The 12668-nt window shown below is 59.5% G+C and overlaps 1 protein-coding gene and 1 pseudogene across 1 annotated transcript; both read right to left on the reverse strand.

Annotated features, from left to right (window-relative positions):
• Positions 1-1129: 1129 nt before the first annotated feature.
• LOC119093292 (microsomal glutathione S-transferase 1) lies at positions 1130-7723 on the reverse strand (the record flags this gene model as incomplete). Its single annotated transcript, XM_037216232.1, is given in 3 exon segments — positions 1130-1926; positions 3657-3887; positions 7582-7723. Coding segments are annotated over 3 exon segments (450 nt in total). The 3' UTR covers positions 1130-1836.
• A 1161-nt stretch (positions 7724-8884) lies between these two features.
• On the reverse strand, positions 8885-10074 carry LOC119094365 (galactose mutarotase-like; annotated as a pseudogene).
• Positions 10075-12668: the final 2594 nt, after the last annotated feature.

The raw sequence follows: 12668 nt of genomic DNA on the forward strand, positions 1-12668 counted from the left end.
ATTCCTCTCCCCGGAATCTCATGTCGGCTTGTGGACACGGACGTAACTTAACGTTAGATGATACTGGGGCTCATTTCCATTATGACGCTTTTTGCTGTGGTCTCAAACAACAAAAATTGTCAGGTCTGTCCAGAAGTTATTGGGCTTCTCAATCCACCGTTCTCAGTGGGGGCCACGCCCATGCTTGTGAGTCTCTTCCACACAAAGTTCCGCTTGTTCAGAGCATGGCCCTGGTAACGGAAGATTAGTAGGTGTCATGATAGCTCCACTTCCGAGAATGCTGAAAATCAACTGCGTGATGACGCGCTGAAAGAGTAGACCTAAAACCGGTTTGGGCATACTCGGTTTCAGAGACGTTGGTTCTGCTTCACCCTGGAAGCGGAAGGAACGTCTGCTTTTGAGAGGAAGGTCTGATTTGGAAGCACTTCGGCAGGTGCGAGTTACGAGCGGCCACTGTGGCCAAATGCCGGCGTTCATCGGTCCTCGGTGGTCCTCGCAGCTCCGGACAAGGCCAGGGACCAAGCAGCCCCGGTCATGTCCAGGGGTCTTGGAAGAGGCGGTGTGATGTGTCTGCAGCAGGTACCCGACCGTCCTATGGAGGGTCAGGGCAGGTGGGGGTCGTCTGTGCCATGGAGGGTCAGGGCAGGTGGGGGTCGTCTGTGCCATGGAGGGTCAGGGCAGGTGGGGGTCGGCTGTGCCATGGAGGGTCAGGGCAGGTGGGGGTCGGCTGTGCCATGGAGGGTCAGGGCAGGTGGGGGTCGGCTGTTCCATGGAGGGTCAGGGCAGGTGGGGGTCGGCTGTTCCATGGAGGGTCAGGGCAGGTGGGGGTCGGCTGTTCCATGGAGGGTCAGGGCAGGTGGGGGTCGGCTGTGCCATGGAGGGTCAGGGCAGGTGGGGGTCGGCTGTGCCATGGAGGGTCAGGGCAGGTGGGGGTCGGCTGTGCCATGGAGGGTCAGGGCAGGTGGGGGTCGGCTGTGCCATGGAGGGTCAGGGCAGGTGGGGGTCGGCTGTGCCATGGAGGGTTGTAAATGATGTTGGCGTTGCCGGGTGCCAAGATTATAAATGCATATTTCGTATTGCAAGCGCATACCGGCGCCACCCATGCGTACCCCAAAAACCAAACGATATCGAAAAGTTACCAAATATATTGTAGACAACAGACCCTTGACAACGACAAACACGGTAGTCCGGTCCCCCGCTACGGCAAAGATACGCACACATACGCATACAGTATATACCTCAGTGACTGGACGTCAATCTCTTCACGGCCGACGTTAAACTGCGCAGCGCTCCGCCGATCTCTCGATCTGAGCTGGACTGACCAATGAGCTCTCGCTCTGGGCTGGACTGACCAATGAGCTCTCGTTGAGCCCTTGGCCGGTCGTCCGCGGAGGAGTGGCTGCTGGCTGGGGCGTCAAACCACTCCACCGCCACCGAGGAGGCAGGGACACAATGGACCAGAGTCCTTCGCGGAGGCCAAGCGGGAAAGGCCGCGGTTTAACGCGGCGATCATCACAACAACTGGCACAACATATATGGCGTTAGCTACGGCAGTTAGAGGCTGAAGCTCACAGGACTTACATGTAATACACACGAACAACCGCGCAGCAGAGGGCTGCGCTGTTTTCGTCGGCCACCAATGGAGCCAGACAGCAGACCGGACCAATCGGACCAATGGGATTGGATAGAGCCGCGGGATGCGCGTAACGAGTCGACCCGGATCACGCCTCGGACCAGCGGCAACCTTGCCGCGCCACTCGGACACACGTCGGCAAGGCGGTGTCCTCTGTAACGCTCCGCGGCAGCGGGGCGACAGCGTATGTCGCGGCGCTCCAGCTACAGGGTAGCCAGCAGGGTCTGCACGGTCATGTAGATGGTGATGCCCAAGCCGACCATGAAGGCCAGCCCGCGGGACGGCTGAGGCACCTAAAAGGAGGCGGGGGGGGGGGGGGAGGTCAGACTGCTGTGGTGATGAACGCGTAGGATTTCCAGTGCGACGCATCGTTTGATTTAAATTGCGCAGAATCCGGTTCTTATTGACAATGCATAGCAAAAAAGTGATAAAACTAAAACTTTGCTATCACTTAAGCTGCTAGATCACAACGTTGGCAGTGGTGAATGAGAGCCACCATGTTCAGGGCGCCAACGCTCTGGTTGCTTTGATTTCAAGGCTGAGCAGCCCCCGAGCTGAACGCAGTGCACGACAAACGACGGTTAACGAGACCCCTGACGATGGCTTGTTACATGGCGACGACGTGCCGCCAGCGACAGCGCACCAATAGCCCGCCATTGACAGCTACCAGTGGACAGGCCACCACGAAACACCACCAATAACACTCCATCGAGTACTCACCAATAACACTCTACCGAGTACTCAGCAATAGCACTTCACCGATGGCTCACCAATGACGCTCCACCTATGACCCGTCAATGGCGTCCCACTGATGACCCATCAGTGAACTCCACCGATGACTCACCAATGACTTCACACCGGCGCGTTATTTATCATACCGTGCACTTTAATAGCCAACCAGCACCACCACCACCGATACCCCACTGACGGAAGCTCATCGACACCCCAACAGGGGGGGGGGGGGGGGGGGGCTGTCGCCTCTCCCTCTGCTGCTGCTGGGAGCTGGAAATCCCCAACTGAATCGGAAACTACACCCCAGCATCCAACCAAGGACATTCAAACTCGGACGCCCGTTAGCGACAACAACGTACACCCCATCAACGAACACCCCACCAGTGAACACTCCACCAACGAACACCCCACCAGTGAACACCCTACTAACGAACACCCCATCAACGAACATCCCACCAACGAACACCCCACCAACGAACACCCCACCAACGAATACCCCACCAATGAACACCCCACTAACGAACACCCCACTAACAAACACCCCACCAACGAAAACCCCACCAACGAATACCCCACCAGCGAACACCCCACAAACGAACACCCCACCAACGAACACCCCACCAACGAACACGCCACCAACGAACACCCCACCAACCAACACCCCACCAACGAATACCCCACCAGCGAACACCCCACTAACGAACACCCCTCCAACCAACACCCCACCAACCAACACCCCACCAACCAACACCCCACCAGTGAACACTCCACCAACGAACACCCCACCAGAGAACACCCCACTAACGAACACCCCACCAGTGAACACTCCACCAACGAAGACCCCACCAACGAATACCCCACCAGTGAACACTCCACCAACGAACACCCCACTAACGAACACCCCATCAACGAACACCCCACCGACGAACACCTCACCAACGAACACCCCACCAACGAAAACCACACCAACGAACACCCCACCAACGAACACCCCACCAACGAACACCCCACCAACGAACACCCCACTAACGAACACCCCACCAGTGAACACTCAACCGCCAACAGCGCACAAAGAATAAGGCACCAACGATATTTCATCAGTGATAACCCACCAACATCTCACTAACACCCAGATAACACTACAACTAACATCCCAACTAACACCCCACTAACACCGCACCTGCACCGTACCAGCACCTAACCAACACACCACTAGCATCTCACCAGCACCTCACCCAAGGCCCGTGCAAGTCTCTTCCCGGTAACTGCTCCTCCGGTCCTCTGCCCGTACCACATTCAGGTAGACGAAGGTGTGGATGATCCTGGTAGCGGCGAAGCCTCTCATCAGCATGGTGGCCATCCAGGCGTTGGGTCCGGTGGCCAGGTAGAGCGGGCAGATGATGAGGAACGGCAGGATGTTCTCCAGGTCGTTGAGGTGGGCGCGACGTACGCGTTCCACGTCCGGATCGTCCAGCTTCACCTTGCCCTGCAGGCCCTTGGCGTCCTCCGGATTGGCGAATATCTGGCGGGCAAGTCACGTGCGTGGCGTGACGTGGTGGTGGTGGTGACAATAAGTGGTGGTGACAACGGCGATGTAGATGAGCAGTCAATCCAGTGCGGCACGTCGGCGGTGGTCGATGGTGTCCTGTTACACTCTTCCACACCACTGGCATTGCTACGTTACTGCACAAGCGCCGCTGAGGTCTAGGAAGCAAGCAATGCACACCGGCACGCAAGCACGTACCCTTCGCGTCACCACGGAGGGGCCGCCCGGCTCGAGACAAAGGCAGGTGGCCTGCGATCTGACGTCGCCGGGGATGACGCGATGTCGAATCGCACGCACATAAACGCGCACACACACACACACACACACACGCACACAACACACACACACACACACACACACACACACACACACACACACACACACCACACACACACACACACCACACACACACACACACACACACACACACACACACACACACACACACACACACACACACACACACACACACACACACACACACACACACACACACACACACACACACACGCGCGCGCGCGCACACGCACACACACACACACACATATATATATATATATATATATATATATATATATATATGTGTGTGTGTGTGTGTAGATCAGGCTGTGGGGTGTAGCTTCCGATGGACGAGGCGCGACATGTCCGCCACTTCCAGCACGTAAGCACTTGACGCAATACTGCGATACTATTGGCCTCTCGCATTGATGTCCATCTCCAGACTTCCTACGACACAACATGGCACGTGATGTCACTTGTGCGCCGTGTGGTGGGGTCACTTGCAAAGGCTTTTGGAAAAGGGGCACTTCACATATCTGAAGACTGGCGAAGGAGGTAAGACTGACCACCTCGGCGCTATTTACCGTGAGCCCTGGGACAAGATTATCTCCCTCTCAAGTTTCGGTGGACCGATGCCTGAATCTGCAGGTTCGGACATTTTCGCAGACATAATCGCGTGCCACGTATAAATATCGTCGTATCGTCTAGATACCATAATAATGGAGGTGACTGGCTCACCCCTACACAGCGAGCGGTGACGGTGCGAAGCGAACGCAACAGGCCTGCGCGGTGGGCATTACGACGTCCGGTTTAAGCGCACGGGTAAAACTTGGCTGGCAGAAGCACGGCGTTGTATAGCACACACCTTGTGCGGCAACAATGGCGGTTTGACGACGCTGAATTTAAAAGTCACGATCGCCTGGTCAACACGGATACATATTTCAGCTCGCCCACTAACCTAAGGCGCGGGTTCATACGGCACAAAACGGAAGAAATCACATACCATGCGACAAGCTGTTCCAGCTATCACACATAACAGCTGAATACCACTCACTGCAATATTACCACGGACGGCGAACTCGGGACGGGGCAGAGCTGGCATATCTACACCGCTACCACGGGCGGCGAACTCGGGACGGGGGCAGAGTTGGCATATCTACACCGCTACCATGGGCGGCGAACTCGGGACGGGGCAGACCTGGCATGTCTACACCGCTACCACGGGCGGCGAACTCGGGACGGGGCACACCTGGCATATCTACACCGCTACCACGGGCGGCGAACTCGGGACGGGGCAGAGCTGGCATATCTACACCGCTACCACGGACGGCGAACTCGGGACGGGGCAGAGCTGGCATATCTACACCGCTACCACGGACGGCGAACTCGGGACGGGGCAAAGCTGGCATATCTACACCGCTACCACGGACGGCGAACTCGGGACGGGGCAGACCTGGCATATTTACACCGCTACCACGGACGGCAAACTCGGGACGCGGCAGACCTGACATATCTACACCGCTACCACGGGCGGGGAACTCGGGACGGGGCAGAGCTGGCATGTCTACACTGCTACCACGGACGGCGAACTCGGGACGGGGCAGACCTGGCATATCTACACCGCTACCACGGGCGGCGAACTCGGGACGGGGCAGAGCTGGCATGTCTGCACTGCTACCACGGACGGCGAACTCGGGACGGGGCAGACCTGGCATGTCTACACTGCTACCACGGACGGCGAACTCGGGACGGGGCAGACCTGGCATGTCTGCACTGCTACCACGGACGGCAAACTCGGGACGCGGCAGACCTGACATATCTACACCGCTACCACGGGCGGCGAACTCGGGACGGGGCAGAGCTGGCATGTCTGCACAGCTACCACGGACGGCGAACTCGGGACGGGGCAGACCTGGCATATTTACACCGCTACCACGGACGGCGAACTCGGGACGGGGCAGACCTGGCATGTCTACACTGCTACCACGGACGGCGAACTCGGGACGGGGCAGACCTGGCATGTCTGCACTGCTACCACGGACGGCGAACTCGGGACGGGACAGACCTGGCATATTTACACCGCTACCACGGACGGCGAACTCGGGACGGGGCAGACCTGGCATGTCTACACTGCTACCACGGACGGCGAACTCGGGACGGGGCAGACCTGGCATATTTACACCGCTACCACGGACGGCGAACTCGGGACGGGGCAGAGCTGGCATATCTACACCGCTACCACGGGCGGCGAACTCGGGACGGGGCAGAGCTGGCATGTCTACACCGCTACCACGGACGGCGAACTCGGGACGGGGCAGAGCTGGCATGTCTACACTGCTACCACGGACGGCGAACTCGGGACGGGGCAGACCTGGCATGTCTGCACTGCTACCACGGACGGCAAACTCGGGACGCGGCAGACCTGACATATCTACACCGCTACCACGGGCGGCGAACTCGGGACGGGGCAGAGCTGGCATGTCTACACCGCTACCACGGGCGGCGAACTCGGGACGGGGCAGAGCTGGCATGTCTACACTGCTACCACGGACGGCGAACTCGGGACGGGGCAGAGCTGGCATGTCTACACTGCTACCACGGACGGCGAACTCGGGACGGGGCAGACCTGACATATTTACACCGCTACCACGGACGGCGAACTCGGGACGGGGCAGACCTGGCATATCTACACCGCTACCACGGACGGCGAACTCGGGACGGGGCGGACCTGGCATATCTACACCGCTACCACGGACGGCGAACTCGGGACGGGGCGGACCTGGCATATCTACACCGCTACCACGGACGGCGAACTCGGGACGCGGCAGACCTGGCATATTTACACCGCTACCACGGACGGCGAACTCGGGACGGGGCAGACCTGGCATATTTACACCGCTACCACGGACGGCGAACTCGGGACGGGGCAGACCTGGCATATTTACACCGCTACCACGGACGGCAAACTCGGGACGGGGCAGACCTGGCATGTCTACACCGCTTACCACGGACGGCGAACTCGGGACGGGGCAGACCTGGCATATTTACACCGCTACCACGGACGGGGAACTCGGGACGGGGCAGACCTGGCATGTCTACACCGCTACCACGGACGGCAAACTCGGGACGGGGCAGACCTGGCATGTCTACACCGCTACCACGGACGGCGAACTCGGGACGGGGCAGACCTGGCATGTCTACACTGCTACCACGGACGGCGAACTCGGGACGGGGCAGACCTGACATGCCAGCTCCGAACAATCCTGACCTGGAAAGCCTGGCAGCGGACCCGCGACGTCACATAGACAGAAACGACGTCGAGCCTGACTTTGCTCCCAGCTCACCATCTGGAGCAAGATCCTCTTCGCCACGGCCACTGACTGCTACTGACCTTCTTGCCAATGCGGTGGCGGGCGGTGGCGAGCGACATCAGCACCGTCTTCAGCACCAGGATGGCGGCGTAGAAGAGAAAGGTGACGAACAGGGGGTTCGCCATCGTCAGGTCATTCATTCCGCTCATGATGACGGCAGTCCTGCCGGCAGACGGGAGCGGGTGACGCGTGAGAGCATGATCACCTGCGGCTTGCCATGGGTCAGGTCGGCCGTTCTGCTGACAGCGACAGCAAACGTGGGAAAACACGGACCGGGGGACATGCGCGCACGTGGCGAACAGTGTCCTCCCCCTCCCCCTCCTCCTAGCATTCTGCGGGCACTCTCAGCTTAAAGGGAACTCCAGCGGAGCCGGGCACCCTCTGAGCCCCAGCGTCCCGTTTACAAACCGTCTGCATGCCTTCAGCCCTCCTGCGGGTGCCTACTGACTTATTCGCACAGTGGCCGGTAATGTCATCTGTTGGCGCTCAAGGCGTGCTGATCCATGAGATGTGGGTCTTTATATAGCCATTGTCAGTGATCATTTTGCGAAAGTGCTTCGAAGCGTTTGTATCACTTGCTCGTGATTTTGGGAAACGTCTTCTGTCCTCGCCCGGTCCAAACCATCTTTTGTCACACCACTCGTTTTATTATCATTACAGCGCGGTCGACACTCGCACCACCGTCTACCTACCACATCCCTGACTCCAGTGCAGACTCCACGCACGGTCCCCCGGATTCTAACGTGGCCCAGGTGTGAGCTCGCTGTCCCTCTCGCTTTTCTTCCGTCCGTCTGCCGCCGCGAGCTCGACGCCATAAGGCCGGCCTACTGCACGCCAGTGCTAGGGAGAACCACAACTGCACTCGGCTCCGTGATTCGCCTCGGCATCATTTTGATGTGTAAAAATGAGGCAGGCTAGGCCATCCCAGCAGGCGGTTAGCTGCCGCATTTGCAACGGACTGGTCTTAAAGCCGCACGGCCAGTATTTACATGGCGTTTTAGTTCGCATCGGCAGTTGACTGAAAGCATCACATGAGCGTGTTTGCAACATCCACTTGTCCTCAATTCTGGTCTTAACCCGAGTCTCCGGCAGTGAGGCAGATTTTCAGGTATCCACCTGTATCCGCGGCCCCGGCCATGTCGCCGTGTTTTTCCGACAGCGGATAGAAAGAGTTCGCCACAGCCTGCAGCTGGCTAACCGAAACCGGAGGAAATACACGCCGTCAAACCCAATTAGAAGCTGAATCAACACCTGTTAACTTGCTCAGTTAAGCCACTGAGCGACAAACGACGCCACCCCTAGTCTATCACGCACCGCCCTGGACCCTGAACTGGACTACCGCGCCGGAAACGCCGCACCGCCGACACACCAGCGCCATCTGCGACCCGCCTCGGTGGCGTCCACGCTGCATTCAGCACGAGTTGTCCACCGAGAACTGATAGATGCACGTGTGCTGGTAGAGCTCTCCCGGGTTCACGATCGTGCTGGGAAACTCGGGGTGGTTGACCGCATCGGGATACTTCTGAGTCTCCAGGCAGAAGGCGCCCTGGCGCCCGTAGGTGGCGCCCTCTTTTCCCGGCGCGCCGTCGGCCGGCAAGAAGTTCCCCGTGTAGAACTGCACGCCCGGCTGGTCGGTCAGCACTTCCATGGCGACGCCCGAGTCGGGACTGACGACGCGGGCCGCTGTGCCCCCCCGCCATCTCCCGGCCGTTCCAGGCAGTAGTTGTTGTCGAAGCCGCCCCCAGGTGGCAGCGCGGCCAGCGCCTCGCTGAGCGGGCGCGATACGCGGAAGTCGTAACCGCTGCCGTTGACCGAGCACTGGCGACCGGTCACCAGACAGTTCTCGTCCACCTCGAGGTACGTGGCGGCGTTGATGGTGACCTGGTGACGCAGGAGCTCGTCGCGACCAGCGCCGTGGCCGGCCAGGTTCCAGTAGGTGTGGTTGGTGAGGTTGACCGGCGTCGGCCGGTCGCTCATCGCCCGATAGCGGATCGTCAGCTGGTTATCATCCGTCAGTTGATACGTCACGTGCGTCGTCAGCTGTCCTGGATAACCCTCTTCACCGTGGCGACTGACGTAGGTGAAGGTGACGCTGTCGCCCTCCACGTGCGAGCCCCACAGCTGCTTGTCGAAGCCGACCTGACCGCCGTGCAGGTGTACCGGCGGCCGGTTGACCTTGACGTTGACCTCCTGGCCATTGAGGACGAACTTTCCCCCGGCGATGCGGTTGGCCACCCTGCCGACCGTGCAGCCGAAATAGCACGTGTTGCTGACGTACTTTTCGTACGAGTCCTCTCCGAGCACCACGTCCACCAGCCGACCGTGCTTGTCCTTGACCTTGAGTGAGGTCAGCCGGGCGCCGTAGTTGATGACCTGTGCCTCGGTGCCCGCTGGGTTGGTGAGAGTGAAGCGGCGCACGGGCACGGCCGGCTGACCGGCCGGCCGGTGCACACCGAAGTTGTCCTCGGCCACCGTCCGCATGGTGGCCACCTGGGGGAGAAGTCACCGGTCAATGTCCGGGTCTGGGTCAGAGGTCACCGTTCAATGTCTGGGTCTGGGTCAGAGGTCACCAGTCGACGTCAAAGGTCACCGGTCAATGCCAGGGACTGGGTCAGAGGTCACTGGCCGTTGTCTAGATCTGGGTCATAGGTCACAGATCAATTTTCAGGCCTGGATCAGAGGTCACCGGTCAATGCCCGGGTCCAGGTCAGAGGTCACCGGTCGACGTCAAGGGTCACCGGTCAATGTCCAGATCTGGGTCAGGGATCACCGGTCGATGTCGGGGTCTGGGTGCGGCGGACGTCATCCGTAGGGGACCAGGTCTGGGTCATGGTCCCGAGTCATGGTCCTGGATCCAAAGCTTTGGTCGGTGTCCCCGGTTAGTATTCGAGGTCAAGAACCCTGGGCCGGAGTTTCCGGAGTTCTGGGCCAGGGTCACGGGTTTGGTCGGAGCAGATGACCAGGTCTGGGTCGCTGATGGTGACGCCGTGGTCAGGTGCACCGATCGCGGGACAATGTGTGACGTAGCAAAGACTGGGTGGCGAAATAATGCGATTCTGGACCAATGTGGCCAGCTACCGCCAGCGGGACAGTGTCCTTCCTGACACCTGCACCGTCCTCGAGGGCGTGGCTTCAGTGCTGTTGTTGTTGTCGTTCATGTTCGGTTGTGACCGAGAAGCAATACATGACGTGATGAGTGGATCGGCGCAAAGGCGGAACGCTTAATTCTGACCGCCTCTCCCAACAATAACAAAAAGGTCGCCACCGGCCATGGAGGACCAGACCCACCGCCCACTCGCCCGACCCTACAAGCTGAGGCGGACCGGGCGTTCCGCCGCCGCTCCGGTTCCACATATCGCCGTCTCTGGCCGGCGGCGGACGCCCCACCCACTCAGCCACCCGGGCGCGGCCGCCGTCTCTGGCCGGCGGCGGACGCCCCGCCACTCAGCCGGGCGCGGCCGCCGTCTCTGGCCGGCGGCGGACGACCCGCCACTCAGCCACCCGTCTGCGGCCCGCGCCCGCTGGAAGCTCTCAGGCAAATCGCTTTGGTTTGAAGGCGAGATGCTTGGAAAGTGTTTTCTAGTCTTCGGGCGGGGGATTAAGGGAATGGCGGCAAACTACGCAGGTGCTCAAAGGCTGCACGACGCGTTCCGCCCGAATGTCGTGATTGAAAGCCGAGAGAAAACATGAAACGAATGCAATACGGATGCGTGGGTGTTTGCGGGACAGCTGTGCAACCGACGAGTTGAAGCCTTTTCACCTGCCTGCTGCGGCGGGCAGGTTTATAGGGAGCTGGGTGACGTCAGGTGGCACTGGGTGACACTAGAAGGTTGACGTCAGGTGGCACTGGGTGACGTCAGAAGGTGACGTCAGGTGACACTGGTGGGCCCAGAGGGTAACGTTAGTGGCCTGGGTGACGCCAGAGGATGATGTCAGGTCACACTGGGTGGACGTAGAGGTGACGTCAGGTGACACTGGTGACGCCAGAGAATTGCGAGCGCATCCTCCGCTCCAGTCGTCATCGCGCCCATCGTCCAGAAACTTTTTCCGGGAGGTGACTGGCAAACCAAAGCCAGCTGCCGCAGTTCATCCGCGGATTTTTTTATCTCTCCGGAACAAAGCCAAAGCAAGTGGTCACGCCTCTGAACGCTTCGATTTTTAATGACGCACACCCTTGAAGAGCTGCTGGCTTCTCGGTTCCCATCCAGAACCTGATTTGGGGAAAATCGTGTCTCGTGCGCCTGTTATCATGCTCATGGCTCTCTCTCTATAGCCATACTCCACGTCCACGGCTCCTCTCGCTCCCAATTTTCCTCGAGTGTCCAGTTGCATATGCTCTCGATTATCCAAAATGATTGTTATGTTTTTCACACATGAGGTGGAAAATCATATCGCACAATTTGCAAGGCATTTCGGAACAACCATTCCATTAGCCCGCCCGTCTGTGCCCGACGATTAATGAGTTAATCCACCCGCCGTGGACATACCACGAAAATACACTCCTTTCACTCCACCCACTTCATTCCAATTCCAAACAGGAGATCAGTCATTCAAGGTCAAAACATGCGCCCGAGACGTGAGGGGGTGTGGGGGAGGGGGGAGGGGCCTTGGTAAAACATTCGAGCCGCCTGGACCGGCTCGGTAGCAGTCCGCCGCTTGGCAACGCCATGCGGCCCGGCACTCGCTCGTCGGCGGCCTCCGTCTACGCCAATATCACCGTGCGACCGCTTATTTAGCTCTCAGCGCTGGCCCGTGGATCGTTTGATCAGCGCGGCTCTGTCCTTTTCCGATGGTGGAGGCACATGGTGCGGCCTTTGCCTTCCCGGACCATGACCTGAGCAACGCCCCTGCCCTCCCCAGACGATGACCTGAGCACGCCCCGCCCTCTCCAGACGGCAGCCTGGGTACGTCCCTGCCTCCCCGCATGGAACCTGAGCACGTCCTGCCCTCTCCAGACGATAGGGTGGATACGCCTCTGCTCTCCCCGCATGACGACCTGAGCACGCCTGCCCTCCCCCAGACGGGTGGGCCTGGGTACGCCCCTGCTGGCGCAGCCGATCGGACCGGCCGGTCGCGTCTGTCGCAAGTCACGTCCGGCCCTCAGCAG

The sequence above is a fragment of the Pollicipes pollicipes genome, unplaced genomic scaffold (genome assembly GCF_011947565.3).
Source record: "Pollicipes pollicipes isolate AB1234 unplaced genomic scaffold, Ppol_2.1 Scaffold_1600;HRSCAF=1878_pilon_pilon_pilon, whole genome shotgun sequence".
Classification (NCBI taxonomy): domain Eukaryota; kingdom Metazoa; phylum Arthropoda; class Thecostraca; order Pollicipedomorpha; family Pollicipedidae; genus Pollicipes; species Pollicipes pollicipes.